At 34.0% G+C, this 23,727-nt stretch overlaps 1 protein-coding gene across 1 annotated transcript; it reads right to left on the reverse strand.

The window, feature by feature from the left end:
• Positions 1–11,332: 11,332 nt before the first annotated feature.
• Positions 11,333–23,032, reverse strand: LOC124353378 (cysteine and histidine-rich protein 1-A-like). Its single transcript, XM_046803223.1, has 6 exons — positions 22,841–23,032; positions 20,444–20,682; positions 17,020–17,231; positions 15,188–15,339; positions 13,761–13,963; positions 11,333–11,584 (listed from the first exon to the last, which is right to left on the reverse strand). Exons 1-6 carry the CDS (start codon positions 22,928–22,930, stop codon positions 11,539–11,541), a joined length of 942 nt encoding a protein of 313 aa, XP_046659179.1. The 5' UTR covers positions 22,931–23,032; the 3' UTR covers positions 11,333–11,538.
• Positions 23,033–23,727: the final 695 nt, after the last annotated feature.

Here is a 23,727-nt window from a genome sequence, read left to right on the forward strand (position 1 = left end):
CGTCACTCAAAGTAATATGTGGTAATGAACTATTTTAGATACTTTTTGTAGTTTTCACCAGTAACTTAGTAAACAAGAGAAAATGTGGGAACATTTTAGTTGCTTTAACATAAGATATGCAGCAACTTTTTTAGGGAATTCCAGATGTGAGTAGTGTTTTAAGTGATATACAACAATATAACTTTAAAGGATTTCTGCTATGCTTAATACTCCCATGCGTAATTGTGTGGAAATTTACTAAACTTCCACACATTTTTACGTAGTTCTTGCATATTTTATTTGAGCATCATGGTATGAAAAATTATCTCTCGATTCACTGCCATGAAATATGACACGTGCACTGCTAATTCTAAGTGGCGTATACGGTAAGTTGTACCAAGAAGGTCAAGTTATTAGTCACACACACCCGGAAATACTCGGTGGACTCAGACATTAAATGTGCTACAGTACTATTTGTCCAGATCTGTGTCTTAAATTGGGTAGGGAGTGAAACAATAGGAAGAAAGCCAGACAAGAGAAACCTGCTGGACGAATTAAGCTCATTGTTCGTGGATGTATATAATGTATGACCATTGCTATGTGGCAGCGTCACATTTATTGCTACTCAATGGTCACTGCCACGACAATTATACTCTTCTGTGTAATTATTCCTAAATAAGAGTCGGTGTCACGATTCAATGTGGCGCAGTCGTATAAAGGTCGATACAGCTGGCGTTAAAGGATGTTAATGCTCTACTTCTAGTATTAAAAGAGTCTTAGCTGCGCGATATTCCTATATACATAGAGGTAAACAACTGCACCTTCTATTAATATCCAAGCGATTCTACATACACAGAGGTAAACAACTACACCTTATATTAATATCGAAGCGATTCTACATACTTAGAGGTAAACAACTGCACCTTCTATAAATATCCAAGCGATTCCAAGGATATTCCAAGATATTATAATACGCAGAAACAATACTTTTATAGTACGAGTACACTAAGTTCTTTTGACGAGACAATAACAAAGAATATTAAATTAACAGTAAAGGACCGTAAGTGTTTGTTTATTTAACATTGCTCGGCTTAACTTTATACATATATATATATATATATATATATATATATATATATATATATACTAAGTGGATATTTTGTATCCATGGCTATGTACTGGATGTGTGACTGTAGTATTTTTAAAAAATCACTGATGACCTAATTAGATAGGGGAAAGCAGAAATGGCATTATTTTTCCTTTTCCTCATTGGTATTGAAGTTCGGCTCTCTTTTCATCTGAAATATAATTATGTTATATTGAATTCTTTTAATGAATAGAATTTCCTCCCAGAGAGGAAATCCCATCACACCATAAAATAATACACTTTGTTATTTTTGGAAAATTCGGCTATAAATCACACGTAACAGTTTTGAAATCATTCCTGTCAAAACAACTCGGACTAAAATTTGAATTTTTGTTAAAAAAAATATTGATTTAGTCTATTTCAGCTCAAAACCTATACTGTGTGTATTCTAATCCTCAGTCCCAGAAACAACGCTAATTCAAAGATACATTGTTAGCCATCTGCTTCAGTTACAGCTCTGATCATTGCTTCTGCTAGACTACTGTACATATAGCTATACTAGGCCGTCACGGTTGAAACAATTGATATCCTGTACTACAGTTCGAGACAATGCAAACCTGGGTTGAGGCGCGGTGTTGCCAGCTGTATCCGAAGAATTACTAGTGATAGGGTAATCGATTTAATTGAACAATCGAGTGATCGTTACTGTTCATCTTTACTTGTCATCTACAGAGTGTCCATTAAAAGTATTCCAATACTTTGGGATTTTGTTCTACCCATAAAAATGAGCAAAAACGTTCATATGAACGTGTGACCTAAAAACCCGTTTCGAAATGGCGGACGTTAGTCGGTTTTAAGTTACTAAAATAGAATAATAGAACGATCCGCCATTTTGAAACGAGTAAAAGGATTTTGTAAATATTTTATTCTCAAAAGGTTTACCAAAGGTTACTAAAATTCTCAAGTTTTATAACTTTATCTTAACTGGTTCAAAAGATACATTTAAAAAACACATAGATAGATAGACGGAAAACTAAAGGTTTTAGGACATGTGAACTTTTTGCTTATTTTTATGTGTAGAACACGGTCTCAAAGTATTGGAACACTTATTGAACATCTGTATACGTCTGAATCAATCTGACCTTCATGATTTAAACTAATACGTGTTTACACTATGACAAAGAACATGAGCAAAAAATAAAATAAAAACATGCAGAATAATCGAACAAAACTGATATAAGCAACCGGAACGAAACGGAATTGGTCGCGACCCCTCATACTGAGAATCAGCTGATAAGACAATGTGGCAACGCCGCAAGTTGAAGGGGGAAGGGGGTGCAGTAACTGCCCATGCCTTGCAATGGTGTATCTCGTTATATAGCAATGGATACAAAAACAATTAAAAGCATTTTCAAGACGTGTGTGTATCTAACGTCCCTCGTTTTAACACTATCCGGATGTTTCTCACAGACTCCATGAGAATCTGGCACTGGGATATACTTGTCTTCATCTGGCCAAGAAGTAGTTATCCAATCATACGAACTCGTACAATAAGAGAAAGGCGATCTCTTCAGTGTAAGGCCCGGGATGGCACAGCAGAAGCCTGCGGTGGTGGCGGTAGCGGACACAGATTCACAGGTCAGAGGTCAGTCACTCTCACTATCCCAGCAGCCTCAGCGAGAGTGAGTGTGACCTTGATCGTGAGAGCCCGCAGTCACGCTCTACAAGGTCAGGCGTGTCATCCACCGTGTACACTTCCCAGGCTGTATCCTAGTCCTTCATTGCGTTATGATTGCAGTTGTGTGGTTGCAGCACGACTACCAATATCACGTATGTATCAGTCATCGAGCTGCAAGTTCCCATGTTTATGTTTGGGTTTTTCTGAAGAACTCAAGGAATTAGAAACAAGCCACCCCTGACACGGTCTATCCAAGCTCTCTGTGATCAACTGCAGCCTGCCTGTGGGATTTCACTACCGATCACATAAAGAGCAATAAACAATAGTTATTGTGCATTAAACATTCGAAGTATACCCTACGTTGGATTTAGTCCAGTAAAACATCAATCCAAATTAAAAGTAGGCTATTGCTGAATACCGGTGATCCTTTTAAAAAACAAATATTGCATGGTAGCAGGTGTTGACTTCTCATCCTGCACATAATCCTACGGTGGTTAGTATTAATCTGATTAGTAACATATTTCCTGATGATCTGAACAATATACGCGTTTAGAATTCGATGAAGTACATTTTTATGAAATTACTAGCGGACCCGGCGCGCTTCGCTGCGCATTTCAATGTTTCCCGCGGCTTCGCACGCAATTTCCCGTTGAAAACAGTACACTATATTCACTTATTCATTTTCTATCACATTCTAAACATTGCTGAGATAATTGATAGTCGTTCCTTCGTGAGCTTCTTGGGCGCATTATGAAGGTATGTACCACATTCCTGATACTTCTGTCAAAAAAAAAAAAAACAACTAAGGTTGATTTTATAACATTCTTTATATTTGTAGCCAACGTAAGATAGTAATTATGATATCTGCATTGCTCTTCTGATCAAGCATGAGCATGGTTTATATTAAATAAATATTGCAGTTAAAGGTGAATTTTTACGTCAAATTTGAATTGTATTATCTGGATAGTAAAGTCTATGTTTAACAGTGATTGCAGAGAAACAGTTTAAACAAAATTTGTCGTTTCTCTTAAGCTTACTCTATGCTTTAAAACTATAAGTGTAGTAATTAAATTATATATAAATATATTTTTTGTCGCATTATATATGTTTACAAAGAACAGCTGATTAAAAATTTGAAAAGACTCTTTCACTTAATAACATATGTTTGCTGCAATGCATTTCTTACGGGTATTTCTGTAACCAGTGGGGCGGAATCCTGAATCGGGAAAGGGATAAAAAGTATCTTATAACCTTCTACAGATCAAGACAAACAAATTTAAAAAAAAATTAGGCGAATCCGTCCAGCCGTTTGTGAGTGATGCTGTTACACACGAACAGTTTCATTTTTATATAATAGATTAATGAAGACCAATTTGATAAGAAATAATACTTGGAGTTTTTTTTCTTATACTAACATTTATTAAAATAAATTCAGTTTTCTAGTATAATTTGGCTATATATATATATATATATATATATATATATATATATATATATATATATATACATATTGAACAACAAAAACTTGCATTATTGAGCCTTAGACTTTCTTCTTAATTTATTCAGCACAATCTAAGAAAACATTTTTGCGTTACCTTTTGCGCGCCCTTTTTCCCTGGTTTTGTATCTTAACAATATATAAAAGGTAAAGTACTCGACGATCATTGCCAAACAAATACTGTAAGAGATAGAGACATGAAATATGATCCATAACTTTACCTTGAACCCTACAGGCACACTAGGAAGGATATTTCTCTCCGGTCTCAGGGCTCAACCCCAATGACCTCCACATTTGCTGAGTTTTTCATAAAATATCCATTGCTATAAGCACATGTTATTAATATAAAAATTTGTTAGATGCAATCAGCTAACATTGTTATTAGGGATTGATATCTCGGTAATCGATCAATGAACATTTCGATAAATGCAGTATCGACAGCTCTTTTCATTTGATTTCGATGGCTCCATTTTCTATGTAATTTGTTCAAAAATAATTAATAAAATCATGCTTAAAATACAAATGAAAGATCCCCATGCTTTATTTACATGTTTCCATTCTGTAATAGAGTAAGTATTTTATACACCGCGAGTACTCTGTATAAAAAGAACAATCGTTAAAAGTAGCTCGTATTCAAGTCAAGTACCGCATTACCGATCGTTTAGTACGTGCTGTTTACTGTCTCGGTCACCTTCGCAGAGAATCAAAGTTTCTTACTACAGAAGAAAAACGAAATTATTTGATAAATTATCATGTATACAATGTCAACATTTCATGTTTAGTTAAGAAATGCAGAAGATATAACATGATAAATGTTATTGTTCTCTACGTCAAAACATAAAACTAAATAAGTTTGAAAGATTCCAAATAAACTGTGTTCATATGTGAAATTTTCTGTTCATGAGCGAAATATAAATATACAAAGTCCTCCTACCTATTGTAACAGAATAAAATAATAAACTTTCAACAAACCACCAGATAGATTCCCAAACATAAAATTGCGTAGGACAAGCTTTTATTTGACGTTGGTCTCGACGAGAGAGTAAATGCGAGAGAGTAAATGACAAGAAGTGGACAAGTGTTATTATTCACTTCTATATTTGGTTATGCGTAATTCCTGGCCCAGCTACCGAGGCGTAATACAGTCATGTGCCCGATACCAAGCTGCAGAATAAAATTACTAACTGGACTATTATCTCACACAACGAAGGTTGAAATTGGTTGTAGGCTATGTTGAAAGTAATATTCGCGGACAGTTGAATTTTTCTCTGTTGTTAGGCTATTATAATATTTAATTTACCCTTCCCTCACTGAACTTAATAGGCTTCTAGTTAACAAAATATATTCCAGACAACAAACTGATCTCTTGAATTTTGCGTTAAAAACTGCCATATCTACAAAACAGTTTCTTAGTTTTCTGGAATCTCCCTAGTTTCGTGGGAAATAACCTGTACCTCCTAAACAATAAAGTGGTTTCTCCAAAACATTTTAATTATGTTTGTATAAAATTATACCAAGTATAAATTAACTATAGATACTGGTACATAAAGATATAGGGACTATATTATATTTTCTGAAAACCTTCATACCTTTGCGGTAATTGTGGTGTTGAAAGAAAATATATAATTTTAACAAAATTATGATTAAATGACTATTTATTAAAGTAAATAGTGTACATGTGTTATGGATAAAAATTGTAGTATTCTTTCATCTTTTGTCCATTCACATTATTCATGTTTTCTAACAGGAAATATTTACAGAGAGATAACATATTTACGAAGATGAATAATGAAAATATGTTTAGAAACACTTTTACGCATTTAAATGATATACTTATCTGTAGTGCTTATGCTACACAACCAAGAAAATCGTAAATCTAGGTTTTATTATTATAGGACAGGAGCCTCACCGTGGAACAAAATTGTGAACATTACAAAAAGGGTTTAATAAAATATGCATGTTTTGTTTTAGAGGGTTATTCCCCTATTAATTGGCTACAATTAATTATAGTCAGTGAGCCGAGAGCAAATTTGCCGACAGCCCAAAAGTTACAATATTTTTAGGGTTATTAATAGATCTATTTTCAAAAATCAAGATCACATTTTTAGCTTGGCACACTCATAACAATCATCAAAGTTTATACATATAAATTATTCGGGTTCAAAAAATTGTCTGGAAATTATCTACAATTATCATTGTAAAACTAAATTTGGCTAAAAACTTTGTTTAAAGTTTGTTATTGACGATGGAAGGTTTGAAAGGATAGCTGGATTTAGAACATTTGCGATCGATATAGGTTACAAAAGGTGTAACACAACGTTTCGAGGATTGGAATCTAACCCCTTTGTCAAGTGGTGGAGGTATTATACATACAAACATAAAGAACAGAAAGAAGGGAGAGAAAACGATTCAGACATACCCAAAAGATGCTTGTAGTCTGGTCCAGGCGTTGTCACTGCACAGGATACAAGTCACGAGTACGAAGATCACAATCACACATCACACTAGCACCAGGCTACAGTGGGACACAGTGGTATCCTCCCCCACCTGACGAAGAGGATAGATTCCAATCCTCGAAACTTTGTGTTATATGGCATTTTAAAATAGCCAAGATTTGTTTGATTTATTCTTTATCTCAGATTAGTAAATCTTAGAATTCAGTAAAACACCTCCATTAATATTACTTTGTTTTCAAGCATTCCAGTAAAACAATTACGGTTATTACACTAATAGAGCCAGTGGAAATCTCATGGTTCATTCGCAACACGTTTGCCTGAACTGTATGACATGATTCAAATTCTTCAGTAAGTGTGAAGTCCTCGTATATTTGATATACGAGGTTTTAAGAGAAATAGAAAAGAAGTAACATTGAATGATTATAGCGAATTACTAGGTTTCCATTGGTTATATTTGCAGGTAATTTATGCACATTAAACCATTTTTGTGATTTCAAACAATAACAAAACATGGATTCTTACCTTTAAAAGAACACCATTTACTTGTATTAATAACAAAGCGTTCGTAGAATCACTAGATTATTGAGTAGATAAATAGATAATTAAGTGATCTTTAAATATAAATATTTAACAAGTATAGAGTTGTCGCTTAAATTACCGTGAACAGTTATGAAATTTGAATAACTTATAAACTCTACATGTACTCGTATTTCCTGGTGAATAACATAACCTGAATAGAACGCTCGTTGAAGGCCTCACCTAGAACTCAAATAACAGCACAATTCCCAACAACTTGATTTTATTGTGCATAACTGTCTCGATAAAACACACAATGTTAGTGTGCTATTCACAGTAAAAGTTTATGATCAAAATATAAACCATTATTATAGATCAGTATACTCACATGCGTTTACAGTGACATTGAGGATAGTGGTTGTATTAAAAGGCATGGTTGTTGGCATTTAACGACTAACTGGAATTGCATTAACTCGTGACTTTAATGAATTACTCTACCTTGCTAAAACCAACTAGGTTAACCTGATTAGGTTTAAAGCGCTCGTTCATAGGGCACTAAATATTGTGTTTTACCTATTGAAGTAGTTATACAAAAAATATATAACTTATCCGACGCTGTTGTGGCACGGCAGAAGCGAGCGCTCGCACTGCCATCTGGGAGTGAAAGGTCGAACTATACAGTAACAATGGAAATTACATAGCGCAGCTCTAGCGTCGGTCCTCAAAAATAATCTCCCTGACCTTAGCACAACACGTCCGAATACATTGTTTATCTCTTGTGTAACTTATACAATCCCAGGTTTTGCTCAGTAGTTTCGAAAATTCAATCGGCCTTATTGCAGTACAATCATAAAATTCAATGTTTTGGAAAAAAGCAAGTAAGTTAATATGTTTTTGTCTCACGTAGTTTAACTCTAAGAAGAAAATATATGCTGTATAAACGATCTTACTCTGTCATTGAGAATGTAAAAGTTCTATAGAGTAAGAAACTTTTTAAACGGTTCTGGATGAATTTATTCTTTTAACTTTTTTGAAGTGACTACTTCCTTTGGCGAACAATGGATGTATGTATGTTTTGCACGGGGGAAAACTTTCGTTTCGCGTCACGCAACGTCGCGTCACGCTTGTTCGCTCTGAAGTCGCTAGGGGCGGGACTAACTTAAAAAATAAGTAAAAAAAAAACTATAATTAGAACTTTTTTATTTCAAAAATATTCTAAAAATGAAATTATGCTAAATATATTGTTGTTCCATGTCTCGCTGTATCGCTTTACGTTGTTAATAATAATTTATCTTTTAAAAAGTGAAATAATAGTTGTGACGTTGCCTCAAACAAATTCGTATTAAAATCTTTTTATGCGTAATTTATTTTTACGTGAATTTAAGGTAATGCCCAATGTAATTGAGTAAAAGTTATAATTATAATCAACGAAAGACCAACTTTCTTCCAGGATTAAATTACACTACGGCTTTGTTAGCTAAGATTTAATCAATTATATGTAATCCTTTTTAAATTTCGTCAAAAACGAATTGGGAACTGGAATAGGAATTAATATTAATCATGCTGAAGCTCACTTTAGAATCATATGAGCTTTAAATACTGGTATTAAACGATGTAGTAAATAAATCAATCTGACGTTGGATTCATTAATAAATAAATAAGTAGTTCGTTGATTTATTAAAACCAGTATTTTACCATATACGTATTTTAGTCTGGGTTTGATTTTATTGACAACCCGTTATAAGAAGTAGCCACTTCTGTCGGTCAGTACCTCCACTGCCTTTCCTTTTTTTCAATTCTCTTGGAATTTTCTAACCTTGTAAGATTCTATTATTTTTCGTAGGACCTATTGAATAATTTAAAAAAAGGTTTAAGGTTCTTAATTTCTTGACCTCGCGTTGACCTAATGTAGTTATCCAGTTGTAAATTATTAATTACGAGTACTTTCCTGTTTTACCAAAAGTCCATCCTACATAACCTGAGTTTTGGCCAACTTATGTTTCGTAAAAGAAATAAAATGAATAAAGTACTTAATTATAAATTAATGTAAACAATCTAATAAAATCGTTTGTCCTACTTGAATTGGTCTTGAAAAGGTTTCAACTGTTTATTGTGAGACACTCTCATTTGTGTTTTAATTCGATTGTTCAATAGAAGGTGCTATTATTGAAGGTTACTTTTAAATGTTGCTCAGATGTATCTATGCTGAATTTGGGAAAAATCCATAAAAACTCTAAGGCAAGCTACTTGATTCACCGATTCCATCCTACTAGTAGGGCTTTGTAAGTTCTGGCCGTCGGGTCTTTACCATGACATTAACTCACATAACAAGTTTTTTAAATCGCCCTTCCCTAGCTTAGCAGGCATAAAATTGCTACTGAAAATTGTGCACATGCTTATGGTCTACACTCTTGGTTACTGATGGGTTCAATATCAATGCCAGGTTAGAGCAGGGCGTAATCCAAAACTATCAATACCAAATCTGAATATGACCTTGCCTAATACTAAAACTGCGTTTTAGGCTCCACTCTTCGTGTATGGTCTCGATATAAGACCTTGTTAAAATCTTGTCGTTGCTCATCTCTGTAGCACCTTTTGATACGAAGGTCCCAAAAACTTCAAATTTGTTACATAGGTTACTCTTGGTCCAAGGCGAAATTCAATTGAATCAATAGATCAAAGTGCAGTTCGTTCGTGTGTCTGAGCGATAACTCTTGACTTGTGGCCCTATAGACCTATAACAGTATATAGTGTTATCTTGGTCAAAGAACTGAATCGGTTTTTGGCGTAATTACACCCGGTTATCAAGGGTTGGCTTTGTAACCTTGCGAATTTCCCCATAAGAACAATGTTAAACCTCTAACAGTTTTATGCCTTTATTTCCGGTCGTAGTAACGCTATGGGAAATCTCTTGTTTAAAAATACAACTAATACACGTCCAAGCATTTTAGTTGTAATTGTATCGTTTTTTAAATAAATAAATTACTCGTATGAAGTATAACAAAGTTTTTTTTCTGAATAACAAATAAAAAAAAATATTTAAAAAAGTAAAGAATGTCTTATTTTACCAGGCGAAGTTAGCGCTAAGAAGCCCTCTCTAACACTTAACCTGGGGACCAACGGCTTAAGAGGTGATGGCCGGCCACAAATACAAATATCGATAAAACTATAGAGTTTTGACTGCTTCTTCGCCTTTCTTTCTCGCTCACACGCTTGCATAGGATGATATATGTTTGACTTCTTGTGTTTTTTACGTAATATTAAAATATAATAAGCTTATCAGAGCACTGCAAACTTTGGAGAGTACTTTTGTCTGGAACTATAAATATTCAGTAAGTATTTGTTTTGAAAGTACTCGAATGCCAAGATTTACTGCATTTATTCGCACATGCAAAATGCTTAAAACTCACAACCAATCTGGTTGAATTCAAAACCTAATACGCTGGATAGCAGCTCAGTAGGCTCTAATACACTGGAGGCATGGGGAGAATTTTGCTTCCGCAGCTAGCAAAACTAATCTAACAAACAATCTAAATCTATATCAGATACAAATATTTTTCTTCCAGCAATTAAACGTGGTATTCCACCATAAAATTCCAGCCGTTGCATTGAAAACTCGTTTTAGTCTGTAAATTAGCAGTGTAATTAGCGCTAGGTTGGGTCTGCGCAGCGCGGCGGCGGCGCGCGGGCATGATGTGTCAGCACATTTAACCTCGTCGACCTCAACCCCCTCATCTACTGGACCTAGACCTAGACCGGCAACTACTTGTCTATTCGCCAAGCGTATGTTAATTAATTACTGTAGCCTGCGAACTGCCTGCACCTGCACAGGTACCGTTGTCAAGCAACAGGCGAGGACTGGGCATCCGCACGAACTAGAAGTTGTACAATGTGTGAAACATTACAAGAAGAGCTAGTACTTCACACGTTCGGTGTACTGACCTACGTTTTAGGTTAAAAAGGATAACTTCAACGACACTGACGACTGTTTACCAAGTGAAACAAATTTAATACTTCGTTCACTGGAGATTTTGTCATCTTTATATCCTGCACTGGACTGCTAGTAAGTAATAAAGATATACCTTGTGTAACCATTTTTACTGTAAATGATACGCATATTGGCATTTAGTATAACTTTAATCAGGCACGATAAGTCGATAAGATCTTTAATCACTTTGGAAATTGTCAGTTTACCCTTTAGAACAACAATTTACCCTTTAGCGTTTTAATACATAAAGGAATAGAAATGACCAGTTTCATTCTTTGCGAATTTTGTGGGTTTTTGGTACCTTATACCTCGTATCAAAAGGTCCACATAGCTTAGTCAATCATCTGCATTTTCTTCTTTTGTTAGAAGAAACATTATTAATCTGCAACAGATTAAATATTGTTTATGCATCATTAAAAAAATATAACATTATTTATATACTATATATAGAAAATAATTTATAACGTATTGTGTCATTTCTACTGGTCTTGCGTTGTGTCAAATTGAGACATCCATGATTTAAAACTTAATACAAGTTTATGTTCAAAAATAGTAAATTACGGATTTAAAATATATCTTGTAAAAAACCTTCAGTCCAAACCTTAAAATTTGATTATAACACCAAAAAAATTGTAATTAAAACTGGCTTCAATTAAAAGCTTGTCTTAAAAGGTTGTAATAATAATGTATTAGGAATCCCTTCGTCCTAAAATATTCGGCAATACAAAATATGTTCAGTATTCTTGAAATGGCTGTTGATTTGAACATGTCATGTGAAATTTCATTTCAAAAACATTATGGTAATCATTTTAACACGCATGAGAAACAATACTAAAATTATAAGATGTCTAATGCCACGATTCTTGCCATCTACGAGTAGGATGAGAAGAGTGACTTACGAAACTGAGTTCTTCTTTTGAAATAAACATAAATCATAATATATTAATTTACATATGGTTTGCTAAATTTACGTAAACCTAGAGAAAATCTCAGACAAGTCACTTGAGTCATTGGGCTTTGCACGCTCTGGCTACCGTACCAGAAACTAACCCATAAATACAATATATATACATTTTTAATATTGAATAACAACTTTTTGGATTTTAGGGTTTAAATTGTGCTCACGATGAGGCTCTGGCCTCTTGGCTCCAAACGAGTTCAGTACCAAACCGGATTAATAAGGCAGTGGCCATAAATTATCAATACCGAATTTGGAGAGGATCCACTAAACACCGAGACACACAAACCGTCGTTTGATTCACTGCTTCGCCCACTCTAAAATCAACCCTTAGTATCTTAATTGCATTAATACATAAAATTACTACGACATGTTTTGACTTTCAATGAAAAAGTCTCACAAATGTGTCTTCACTCCGGTCGGAATTTTAATTATAACCAATGTTACAACCGAGTAGACTAAAATCAAAGTTATAACTCCCAGATTAAGATATTAAGATATAAGCCATACAATATCCAATTCGAATGAGGTTGATGTATTCAATAATAAAACTTCCAGACCGGTCGGTTCATTGGATGCCATTTTCTTTTTCTTTAGAGCCTAAATCAGCCCAAAGAAAACCTAAAGGATCAATTTAATATCGTTATTTTCAAACTCTATAAAAATCTTGTGTTGTTTCTCGATTTAAACCTGAAAAAGTATACACTCAGCAGGAAAACGTAAAACTTGTTTAGATGTGTATTAAGTTTACATTTAAAATTAGACGCCTCCTATAATTCTACGTTTAAAAATAAGGGCGTAAATGCTTTAGAGTAAAAACGTTAATATGTTCTTACGGGGTAAATTGTAAGGCCATTTCAATACAATTACAGAAGGACAAGTTTGTTCATTTTAATGTTTTAATTATTTGCCGTATTATCTCCATACATTCTTCAAATATCATGTATTTTTCAATACTTCCTATAACTTTACTTTACGAGTTTCTAGATTTGCAATCAACGTAGTTTATGACCAGTTAACTTAATCGCCAATAGATAAAACGCATGACTTGTTTAATGATTAATTAATGAATTAGTTTTATTAATTTACGTTATGAATTGAATGAACTTAAATAATTAAAATTAAAGCAACTTCTCTTAAGAATTAACGTTAGAGGAAACTGTTTGGATATTTTTGTTTGTTATACCTATATTTAGCATGACTAATTTTGTAATTTTCATGCACATTTCCTGTTTTCTTCACATTTCATGTTCAATTAATTAACTTACTTTCATTGAAAGAATTTGCTGGTTATTTTATGATTTTTTAGTATTGTTAGAACGTTCTAAACACACGAGTATGTTTACTTGTTCAAAAGAGAAATGTCACTAAAATCAATTTTTGTTTTTTTTTTCCTTTTTCAAGGTACAAAATAGGTAGAAGCTGTTTTTTTTATTTATACCTTGCTTTCCTAATACTGCTCAGATCTCTAGAGGTCACAAATACATTGAGTATAGCTGCTTATAGCTGCTAGAGCTGCTTAGAGTATAGAGTATAGTGCGGTATTGTTACCGGAACATATTTTTTTAAATTACCAATATGTGGAAAATTTCCAACGTACCTGAATTTTAAATATTGCCCAACAACAAGAATGGTGTATAAAGACGGGTCAGAAAGTGTCACTTCCACCTCTGGGCCAATATCGCTTGTGTCACTGAAGTGAAAATTGACGATCCTCGGCTGTACTTTGAAGTAGCCATAAGGTCCTTGCAGCAGCATGTACTTAAGAGTGCATGGAAACTTTTCACTGGAGTCCAAAATTAGCTAAAAACAATTCTTATCTTTACTTGAAAACTTAGAATTTGTGTTTTTATTCTAGTGTAAATCTGAAGAAACCCATTTGAAAGTTATTGAAAATTGTTAATTAATAAAATTACTTATTATATCTTCCAAATGTTTAGAAATTATTGATATTGATAAATTAATTTGTAAACCACATTAAAAGACTACATTTTTATTAAGAATCCAAAGTCTACTAAAAGCTTATGAAGAGTACCGAAGGAACCGACATAAAGTGATGAGAGAGTTGCCACACAGACAGACGGACGGACTACTCTCTGACCTTTTGACCTTGAGAATAATAAAATTCTTCCTTAGACCAAGAGAAATGTATGTACAGTAAGTTTCGTGTCCCTAGAACCTACCTATCAAGACATCACACACACAAACAGACCCTTAAAATTGAGCTGTTCCACAATTTTAAGAAGACCTTAATAAAATAAATTTATATTACATATCACTAGCATTTCAAAACTTAATTTCTAATATTCAATAGAATGTTAAAATTTGGTTGAAAATAATTTTATTTATTTATTTTACATTTCTAAAACAACTTTAAATTTAACGATTGTAGAACAGATTTCATTATTGTTTCATTTCGAATGTCATCTAAGTTGTAAGTTTATAAACATCTTAGCATTATTAATCTCTACAAATTATTATACTTCTACAAATAAAGCAATTCATTACTTATATGTTTAAATGATAAATTCAGTACATATTGTACAATATAAACATGCCTTTTTTGGTACTAAAACGTGAATATTTCTTAAAGTATCGATGTTAATATTGAAGTTTTCAATATTTTGCACTTATTAATCAGGCCTTGAAACTGGACAATCTGGTAAGTATATAAAATCTATTACAAAATGTACTACAACAGCAACTCTCTATCTACAATTCAATTAAATAATTATGCGAATGTTGAGTTTAGCTCCAATTCACCTTCCTCTTACGTGCAACATGTGAAATCTGCTGCTGTTGCAGACTTGACTCTGAAATCATATTCGTCTGAAGGGATCCAAAAACAGTCGGCGGCGAAGAACGAAGAAGCTCAAAACAGATTTTGTGCACCTGATGTGACAATGATGTGTCTCTGATTTCGAAACGATGTGGGGGGTTTCGTATGACTCGACATTCGCACTGAATCAACTCTTCGCACCATAGCTGCGTCATGTGTAAATTTAATTAAACACAAAGGTAACTGACCTGGTACATCAGTTTTGGCTGTAAGGGGTGTCTGATGAGCCTTGCCTCCAATCTCCACTCATTCTTGAAGGCCGAAAACGAAATTGTATCGAAAAAATCGATTTCAGAAAGCCCTCCAACTTTACTGGTTTTGTAAATTCCGAATTCTATATCTAAAAAATAAAAAGAAAGATACATTGCGGTCCATGCTATACAAAGTTGTTTGACTCTAACATGAGCTGAGTTGTTTCTAGCTAATGCGACGATTCTATCACAAATTGTAATATTGTGACATTCTATCACATGATCTGTGTTATTTGTACTCATTGTGATGTTTTTGTGATTTATGGTTCCAACATGAACTACGAGGTTTTTACCACAGACTATAGTTATGTCTATAGCACAGAAATCTATAGTCTGTGATTCTACCCACTGTCTTTACGTACTATATGTTCACAACAATACAAATGATTTTCAGAAAGTTGGTGAGTTATAAATAAAAAAGTTAATATATTATCCAATATTAATGTATTGGTGAAATATACTGTTTCAACTGTGACTTGTGAGTGACTTTAATTTTACCAAAAATGTCTTAAATTTTGGTTGAATAAAAGTAATAATCGGAACACAGCATCATCAATGCGATTTATTGTGAAGGTATGCAAAGTTGTACTGATTAAATCCACTTGTTTTACATTATTATTACCTTTCATATTCAAAAGATAATTTAGAAACAATACTTTGTTTATCCTTAGGTTTGAGTTTTTAACCACCTCCTGACAAACCGTCCCTTAACGATTCGAGACTTTTATTTATTATAACCAAAAGATATATATAATATACCTAAAGTAGATTAATATTTCCATCTGGATTATTTCTAAACTTAGATTATTTAACTACTGGTAAATAACATTAAAATGTCAAAGTGCAGAAATTGTGGCATTAATTAATATGAATCAATCAATTGTCTTAATAAATGAGGTAGGAGTACGCCATACCACGTGTTACTAAGGTTGCATACAACATTTATAACCTATAACTCATTTAATTCTTGAAATGTCCTGTAAGCAGATATACACAGGGACAATCGTACAGAAAATTACACAAAATTTAAAGTCTACGGGTGAAAGATATCTTGCAACATGATACATTGACACTGTTGTTCATTAAGTTAGGTTTCATATCAATGTTCAATATTAAAAGTTGCGGTGAGCGAGAGAGGGTACTAACTACAACGCAAGAGCGCGTTGAAAGCAAATAACGTCACAAACATTTTAACATTGACTTTTTTTACCATTATTTGACGCTTTCCTCTGTGAATAAAAGTATCACATGTCCAAATCACATACGCCTGTATGGAGTTTGATTACTACTTTATTTATTCTGTAATTTTCTCGTTGGCATAATGGTTACCCATCAGACCAATGTAAAGATTATTTGTTGACGCTCAGCTAAAGCCTATGGAGTAACATACACCATTATCGAACTCAGTGTTTCTGATATATAAATGAAACTTCATGAAAAATTTCAAATCTGTAGGTCATTGAGTTTTCGAGAATCATGCGGACACACAGACAGACAGGCAGAAATGAAAATTTTCTATTCGTTCAAGTGAAAAACTTCGATAAAGTTCAGCCATTAAATATTTAAGCTGGTCAACTTTGATCACTGGTAAAGTAAAAAGTAATATGTTAACACTTTTCTGTATATGGGATCAATAGACAAACTTTTCCACTACTTGTATAAATAATCTCGTAAATTAGTACATGTCATAAGAAAGTTTACTGTAGAAATTTTGATCTTAACACGTAACGTATATTGAATTCGTGTATGATTAGTTAGTGATAATTTACCTTGATGAATAATCTTCTGTGTGGAGAGCAGATTAAAGATAGAGCCGAACTGTTCCACTTGCTTCTGGTATTGGTGATCACTTTCGACAAGTGTCTTCAAGATCTCGGCACCAGATCTGTTGGACAATGGGCATCTCATTCCGTGCGCTCCAGACTCTCTGTGTGGTCCCCGCCATCTACAACCTATCGCCTTGTATGGGCATTCTGTTACCCTGTAACATAACAAGATCGCGTTCAACAAGTGTCTTCAAGATCTCAGCACCAGATCTGATGGACAATGGGCATCTCATTCCGTGCGCTCCAGCCTCTCTGTTTGGCCCTGGTTATCTTTAGCCAATCGTCTTGTAGGGGCATTATGTTACTCTGTAATATGACAAGATCACATTCAAAAAGTCTTTTCAAGACATTAGCACCAGGTATGTTGAACAGCATGGGCATCTCATTCCGTGCCCTCCAGCCTTTCTGTTTGGCCCTGGTCATCTTTAGCCAATCGTCTTGTAGGGGCATTATGTTACTCTGTAATATGACAAGATCACATTCAACAAGAGTCTTCCAGATCTCAACACGAGATATGTTGAACAGCATGCTCTGAGTGGTGCCCGCCATCTACAGCCTATTGCCTTGTAAGTGGTATTTTGTTGCTTTTTAACATAGCAAGATCTCATTCAACTAATTTTTTCAATACCTCAGCACCAGACCTGTTGGACATTGAGTATCGCAGATAGGGGCAAAGTGGCTTGAACTAACCCATTAGGCACCCCTTGACAGTCTTAGTTATTGCTGAAATACGATAGTTATGCACGAACATAACGATCTCCTAACTTCTTGCAGATGATACATTTGTAATAAAGAGAAACAGAAAAAGAGACCACGTCAAAATTCCAAGTTACAAGGCTACAAAAATTCGTCCTCGTTAAGACGCGCAAGCAAAACGATCCACTTATCTCCTAACTTCTTATAGAAGACAAATTTGTAATAAATAGAAACAGAAAAAGAAATTATGTAAAAATTCCAAGTCATAAGGTTACATAAATTTGTCCTAGTTATTGAATCAAACTACAAACTGGTGTCTCCATGAACCTTCAAAGAACTATAGTCCAAAACACCTAGAACAGTGGTACAATTGAAGAATACTAGTCTTCTATCAATGACAATGATAGCATTCGAATTCATTATTTTAAGTCTTGACACTCTATGTGCATTTAATCACTATTGATAATACAAAAAAATGATACCTGTATCATATTTCATTGATAATCCTTTTCATAATGGCAGTCTCCAACAAAACAAATTAAGGGAATAAAACAAGTTGAGTTTCTAGTAATTATTAATCTACCAATTCTCAAAGCCAGACAACAAAAGACCAACGTTTAACTATTCTTTGTAAACACCGGTCATTAAGTCTGTATATAGCTTGAAAGTAAACAGATAAATTCTGATAATAAAATAGCCATCACACCACTTAATAGGCGGTATTTAATAAATTTAATTTCCTTCAGTCCTCTTTAGTTTTCTTTCGTTAGGCTGAAAGTGGCGCCATGTAAGGTAGCCTGGAGACTGGTTTGTTTGTTCAATCAAGACCTTTAATAATAGCAATATAAAAAGCTTCCCGCCTAAGGCTTTCTAGCCTATCTATCCCCACCCAGTACTATAATAGGTAAACCTTATGTTAAACCCGTAAGAAATGAACTTCAGAAGTGTAATTACACTTATATGTAACTTAAAATATATGAAAATAATTCAAAGCCGTGTTTAAATATTTATTGTGTTTACGATTTAGACTTGGAAGGGGGACTTTTAGAACACCTGATATATGTTAACCACATTATTTAGCAGAAAATCAGTGCAATATATGAACCGACATTTTAACCTGAACCCTTGTAGCCAAGACGTCGTTACTCATCTATTAAAGAAGGTGGAACTCATGTGTATCTACCATTGGATTATTATGGAATGTATAGTTTAATACTTATGTACATTTAATGTTTTCTGTACTGTTTATATTAAATGAGTGGTTATTTTAATCAGTGTATGTGTATTTTAGTTATAAAAAATTCACTTTTGTCTTGGCTTCTATCTTATGAAACATTTCTTTTATCTTGAGTTACACCAGATCTTTAGACGGGATGGTTAATTAATTCGTAAATTATCAAAGACCTGAATCTTTTCATTATGAATGTCGTTTGACTGGAGTTACAGTCAAATTTCAGGGTGTAAAAGTTTCTCCTGGCCTCTGGATTGGGCCCATCGTATTGCGAAAGATAAAGAATAATAATTTTCGTCTAATAAAGTAACGAGTGTAAGCCTGGAGAAATTTAGATATCCGGTTTATCAATCAAGTTGAGACTTAATCTGAAGAATTTGAAAAATTCTGTTAATCATGTAGTTGCTTTTGAAGTTGGGTGTAAAGATTTGGATAAGCTGTAATGTCTTTTGTCTGCCATTTATACTACAATTTTTTACTTCTAGGCTTATTAGTGTTGCATAACGGCCTGGATTTTGGTACCAATTATAAAGAACACACATATAGTAAGTTTTTTTAATCGTAAAATCTATAAATCTGCAGGATGTGGTTCTTTGTCAGAGACCTTTAATGTGTATAGATTTGGGCAAACAGATATGGCAATGACGATTGCAGACTAAATCTTGCAGTTTAACCTAAGCAGGAACATGAGAACTGGATTCTACCAGATTAATGGATTGAGTTTATTACGACCTCTCAAAGATTGCATCGTTGCCAATTTCTTTACCAGATATGGCGTTGCCGATAGCTTAATTCAGTGCCGTAACTAAGGGTAGAGATGAGGAGGATAAAATCCCTCCCCAAATTCCTGAATGTTTAAAATATATACAGGGTGTTCATTTGAGAACTTCAAACTCGTATTAAAAGACTTATAGCCCAAGTATTGAAATTGTGTAAACGGCAGTGTATATTACTAATTGGGGGAACAAGAAAACAATATTTTCAAATTGAGGGTGCTCACCCCAATGCTCCCCGTACCCAAAGTCAAAATTTTGAAATAGCAACTAATACCTCGTGACACCTCAAATTGAAGCTCATAAAAAACGCTGTATTTTGTTAAAAAAAAATTAAAATCGGCCAAACCGTTTGGTGTCAGAAGCCAATAATGTAATTTCTTACACAACAATTATATTAGTCTACAAACTACTGTACTACCGCTAATATCAACAAACTTACTCACTGAATACTGTTGTAAATCCTTTGTAAACTTCAAATAAAATGTTCAAATTGGTAGCCATTGTTGTTCAAGCAAAAAATAACCTATTTTCTTGTCTAACCTTTCTAAGTTTCTCTGGTTATGCATCTGCAATCAGCAGTGATCTGTTTTCAAGTCTTGGACACCAGTGGGATGTGTTTTCAAAACTACTGATTTCAACATGTTCAACATAGAAGGACCCTCACCTCTCACTACACAGTTCAAGCTCGTGCTGCTCCAGACCTTTGCGGGACATCTGGGTGTTGCACAAGCGACAGGAGGCGGGCAACTCGGCAGCGACAAGCTCGGCTATGACATTGCGACAAACGTTGCGTTGACTGATGACACAGTGACAGTGCAGACACGTTACGTCTTCTTTCTCCAACTTGACCTCCGTCAACAGCCGCGTCAGACAACCAGGGCACATCAGGTGACCGTTTGTGCACTAAAAGTCCACAACATTACTTTTTCCAGGCAACAAGTAAAACAAAAATGTCCATCTCTATGTTTTTCTACCTTATGTGATAATCGTTCATGAAATAATTTCTTTATTGAAATAAACTCGTAAAAATCTTACTGCCAGTAACCAATTATAAAGTTTGTTTTGATGTAGCGTCAAGCTTGTCTTGTTTTTGCGGCCAATCACTTCTTCTCACAGACAAACTGAACATTCGTAGTTTTATATTTTTCACAGAACTCCCCCAGCCACACTCCATAAAAACACTCTAACAACTTCCAAAACGTTAAATGCATACACAAATAATAATAGGCCGTAGAGTTGTTTATAAAAGTTATACTTTTACAGTTAAATAAAATATATTTATATCCGAAAAAACTATTGTTTTCTTTCTATTTTACCTTCTATTTAATTGTCATAGCTGAGTATGATTTTAAAATACAAATTGCACCTACACCCAACTTCTTACCAGGGACCTAAAAGAACATCATTATTAGAAAGAACAGATTTTGTTTGACACTGTGATTATTTTAATTTAGTCTGTTTTCAGCTCTGGTCGGCAATATCAGCATCAGAGTGGACCAATGCTTCTAGGTGTCAAACGAAGCAACTCAAACAAGGATTCTCTCCCTTTAGGGGGCTATTAAAGTATGGTTTGGTTAAAGTAATTTTTTGATAATTAAAATAGTTGACTGATCCCGTACAGTGTTCCAAGGTTCCAAGAGTTACACCACTACCCATAGTATGCATCAAAGAAACCATGTAAAACAGAGTTCTGGCTGGATAAACTGTTCACAGCGCTGTCTCTCAACTAGGCATATTACTGTCATTGACAAGACTTTTTTGTTCTCTTAGGACAAAAAGCTTTGACAATTGCACCTAGTCCTATAAGCACCTTTACACTGCTTCCGGAGTATCAGGATATTTTGGGTGGGTAAGGTTGGGAGTAGGGGCCGCCTCCTGTCGAGATTCATGAGGAAAAGTTTAGGGCACTAATCTCAAGCCATGTCTCCTCGGAAGAAGCAGAAGCCAGCTCTGAACCAGCCTCCATTCAAATCAGGCAGGGGTGGCACACCCTTATGTCTAGGCTGGTAAGAACCTTTGACTCTTAGGGAACAAATCCCTCCAACTCCAACAGTTATATCCCGCAGTAGACTAGACCAATCGAATTACCTTTGCGCCCCAAAATCTCGACATTTGCGGTTTGATGTGCCGCTCCTGGACATCCATAAGGTTTTCCAGATTTAAGTGACACTTCGGTTTTTGCTGTACACAGTGGGTTCAACTGGAAGGTATAAGCCAGTCAGAAGTAAGCCCTCCTGGGAAATCGACAAGACCTAGTTGACACTAGTAAATTCTTTACACTGGCCTTCCTTACTACCATCGTCAGGCCGTCTAGTTTTGGCGAGCCTAGATGTCTTAGGATATGGTTATAAATTATAATTTCGTTGTTTAACTAGAGTTCCCTAGTTTTCCAAAAATTAGATTCATTAGCCTAAACCAAATAAATTCAGTGTAATGCCTACTTATGCTTGTTGTTTATAAGTAAAATCTTGTATTCAAATATCTTTTTCTAATTAATCTTAAAAGAAGTTAAAAAACAGAATAGAATTAAAAATTTGCTTGCAAGGGTTTTCTTTTGGTGCCGGAGTTTTCACTTAAAATTAAACTGAAGTACAAAAACATAGCTAAAGTCTGTTTAGAATTGCTATAATTATTGCTGAGTACACTTACATACAATATTTTGATAAAATAATACTCTTCCTTAATCACAATATTTCTATAAAAGGGAAATACCGGGTAGTTCTGAAAACTTTGTATATGCCCAGCAAAATTCTCGACCTACCACCACACCATTTCACCATATTTATAAACCAAACCAATATTTATTTATACAAGTATTAGTCCAAGATTTATCACTGGACAATACAAATCATTATTGGCTTGAAAACTGTTTACATACAATGTATGTCTTTGGTGTATACTCCTAAATACCCAACATGGACCTAAGCTCAAATTGCAGTAACATCTTAAAAATACATTTTTCTCTTTTACTTTTTACTGCATTTAGTATAGGAGGTTTACATAAGAGTATTAAATCTAAAATGTTATTCCGTAAATCAATCAGGGTTTGGTTTGTACTGACCTGGTAAACTGTGTCTTTCGGGAGATTTAGACAAATTGTACATTGCAGTATGTCATAAAGCCTTTTCTCTAGTTCTTCGAAATTTGACATTTTCTGACCGTCTAGTAAAGATATTGTTTAATTTTTATACCATAACAGAAACAGGCACCCTAATTAAATTCCATAAATATAGGAGTTGAAACACACTTATAAATGTTTACACAGCTGAAAACGAGACAATTTAATTTTACAACTCAATAGACAAAATCGCTTATTTTAAAATTGATAATGCATAAGTTTAGCTAATTTCCCCATTATATTTTTCTTTTAGTCTATGCCCTATTCAATCCACACATAGCTGTATGACGCGACGTACTCACGTTAAAATACACTTGTAATCTATAATATATTTCCAGTAATAGTTTTTATAAAGAGTTTTTTTTATGTTGCATGAAATAAAACGTATATCAGTGTAATTTGAGAGACGTAGTGTTTTAATATATCTGGATATCCTTTTTAAGATAGCAACAGATAAAAACATATTACCAAATATATCGCATTTATTTTTAAGTCAAACTTAAAGACGTGTTTTACAGAATTGCTAGAATGACTAAGTGTTAAAATGTAAATAACACTAGCAACACTAGAAGCATATTTGTTTTTTTAGAACATTCCACTAACTAATTTTCTGCTAAAGATTTCATGCTAATACATACCTAACTTTTTGGTATTTTTTGGACAATGCATAACTAAAACATAAATAAAAATTAGTCGCAAATTACAAACAATGGTTTTGACGCAAGAACTCTCTTAAAATATCTGAAAATATTCTGAACCTCTCTTTATAAGTTAGCCAGATTTTTAGTATAAAATGTGAACTGTTAAGACCTTCAACTCTCTAACGCTGA

Source organism: Homalodisca vitripennis, chromosome 2 (genome assembly GCF_021130785.1).
Source record: "Homalodisca vitripennis isolate AUS2020 chromosome 2, UT_GWSS_2.1, whole genome shotgun sequence".
In the NCBI taxonomy this organism is placed as follows: Eukaryota; Metazoa; Arthropoda; class Insecta; order Hemiptera; family Cicadellidae; genus Homalodisca; species Homalodisca vitripennis.

What these genes read in the sequence shown, in the direction of transcription:
- LOC124353378 (XM_046803223.1), bottom strand. Translation starts at nt 22,930, where the DNA reads ATGTCAAATTTCGAAGAACTAGAGAAAAGGCTTTATGACATACTGCAA. An exon ending in CTTGAACTGTGTAGTGAGAG is followed by an intron (nt 17,232 to 20,443) that starts GTGAGGGTCCTT and finishes GTTATGTTACAG; the next exon opens with GGTAACAGAATGCCCATACA. An exon ending in GGGCAATATTTAAAATTCAG is followed by an intron (nt 11,585 to 13,760) that starts GTACGTTGGAAA and finishes AATCTGTTGCAG; the next exon opens with ATTAATAATGTTTCTTCTAA.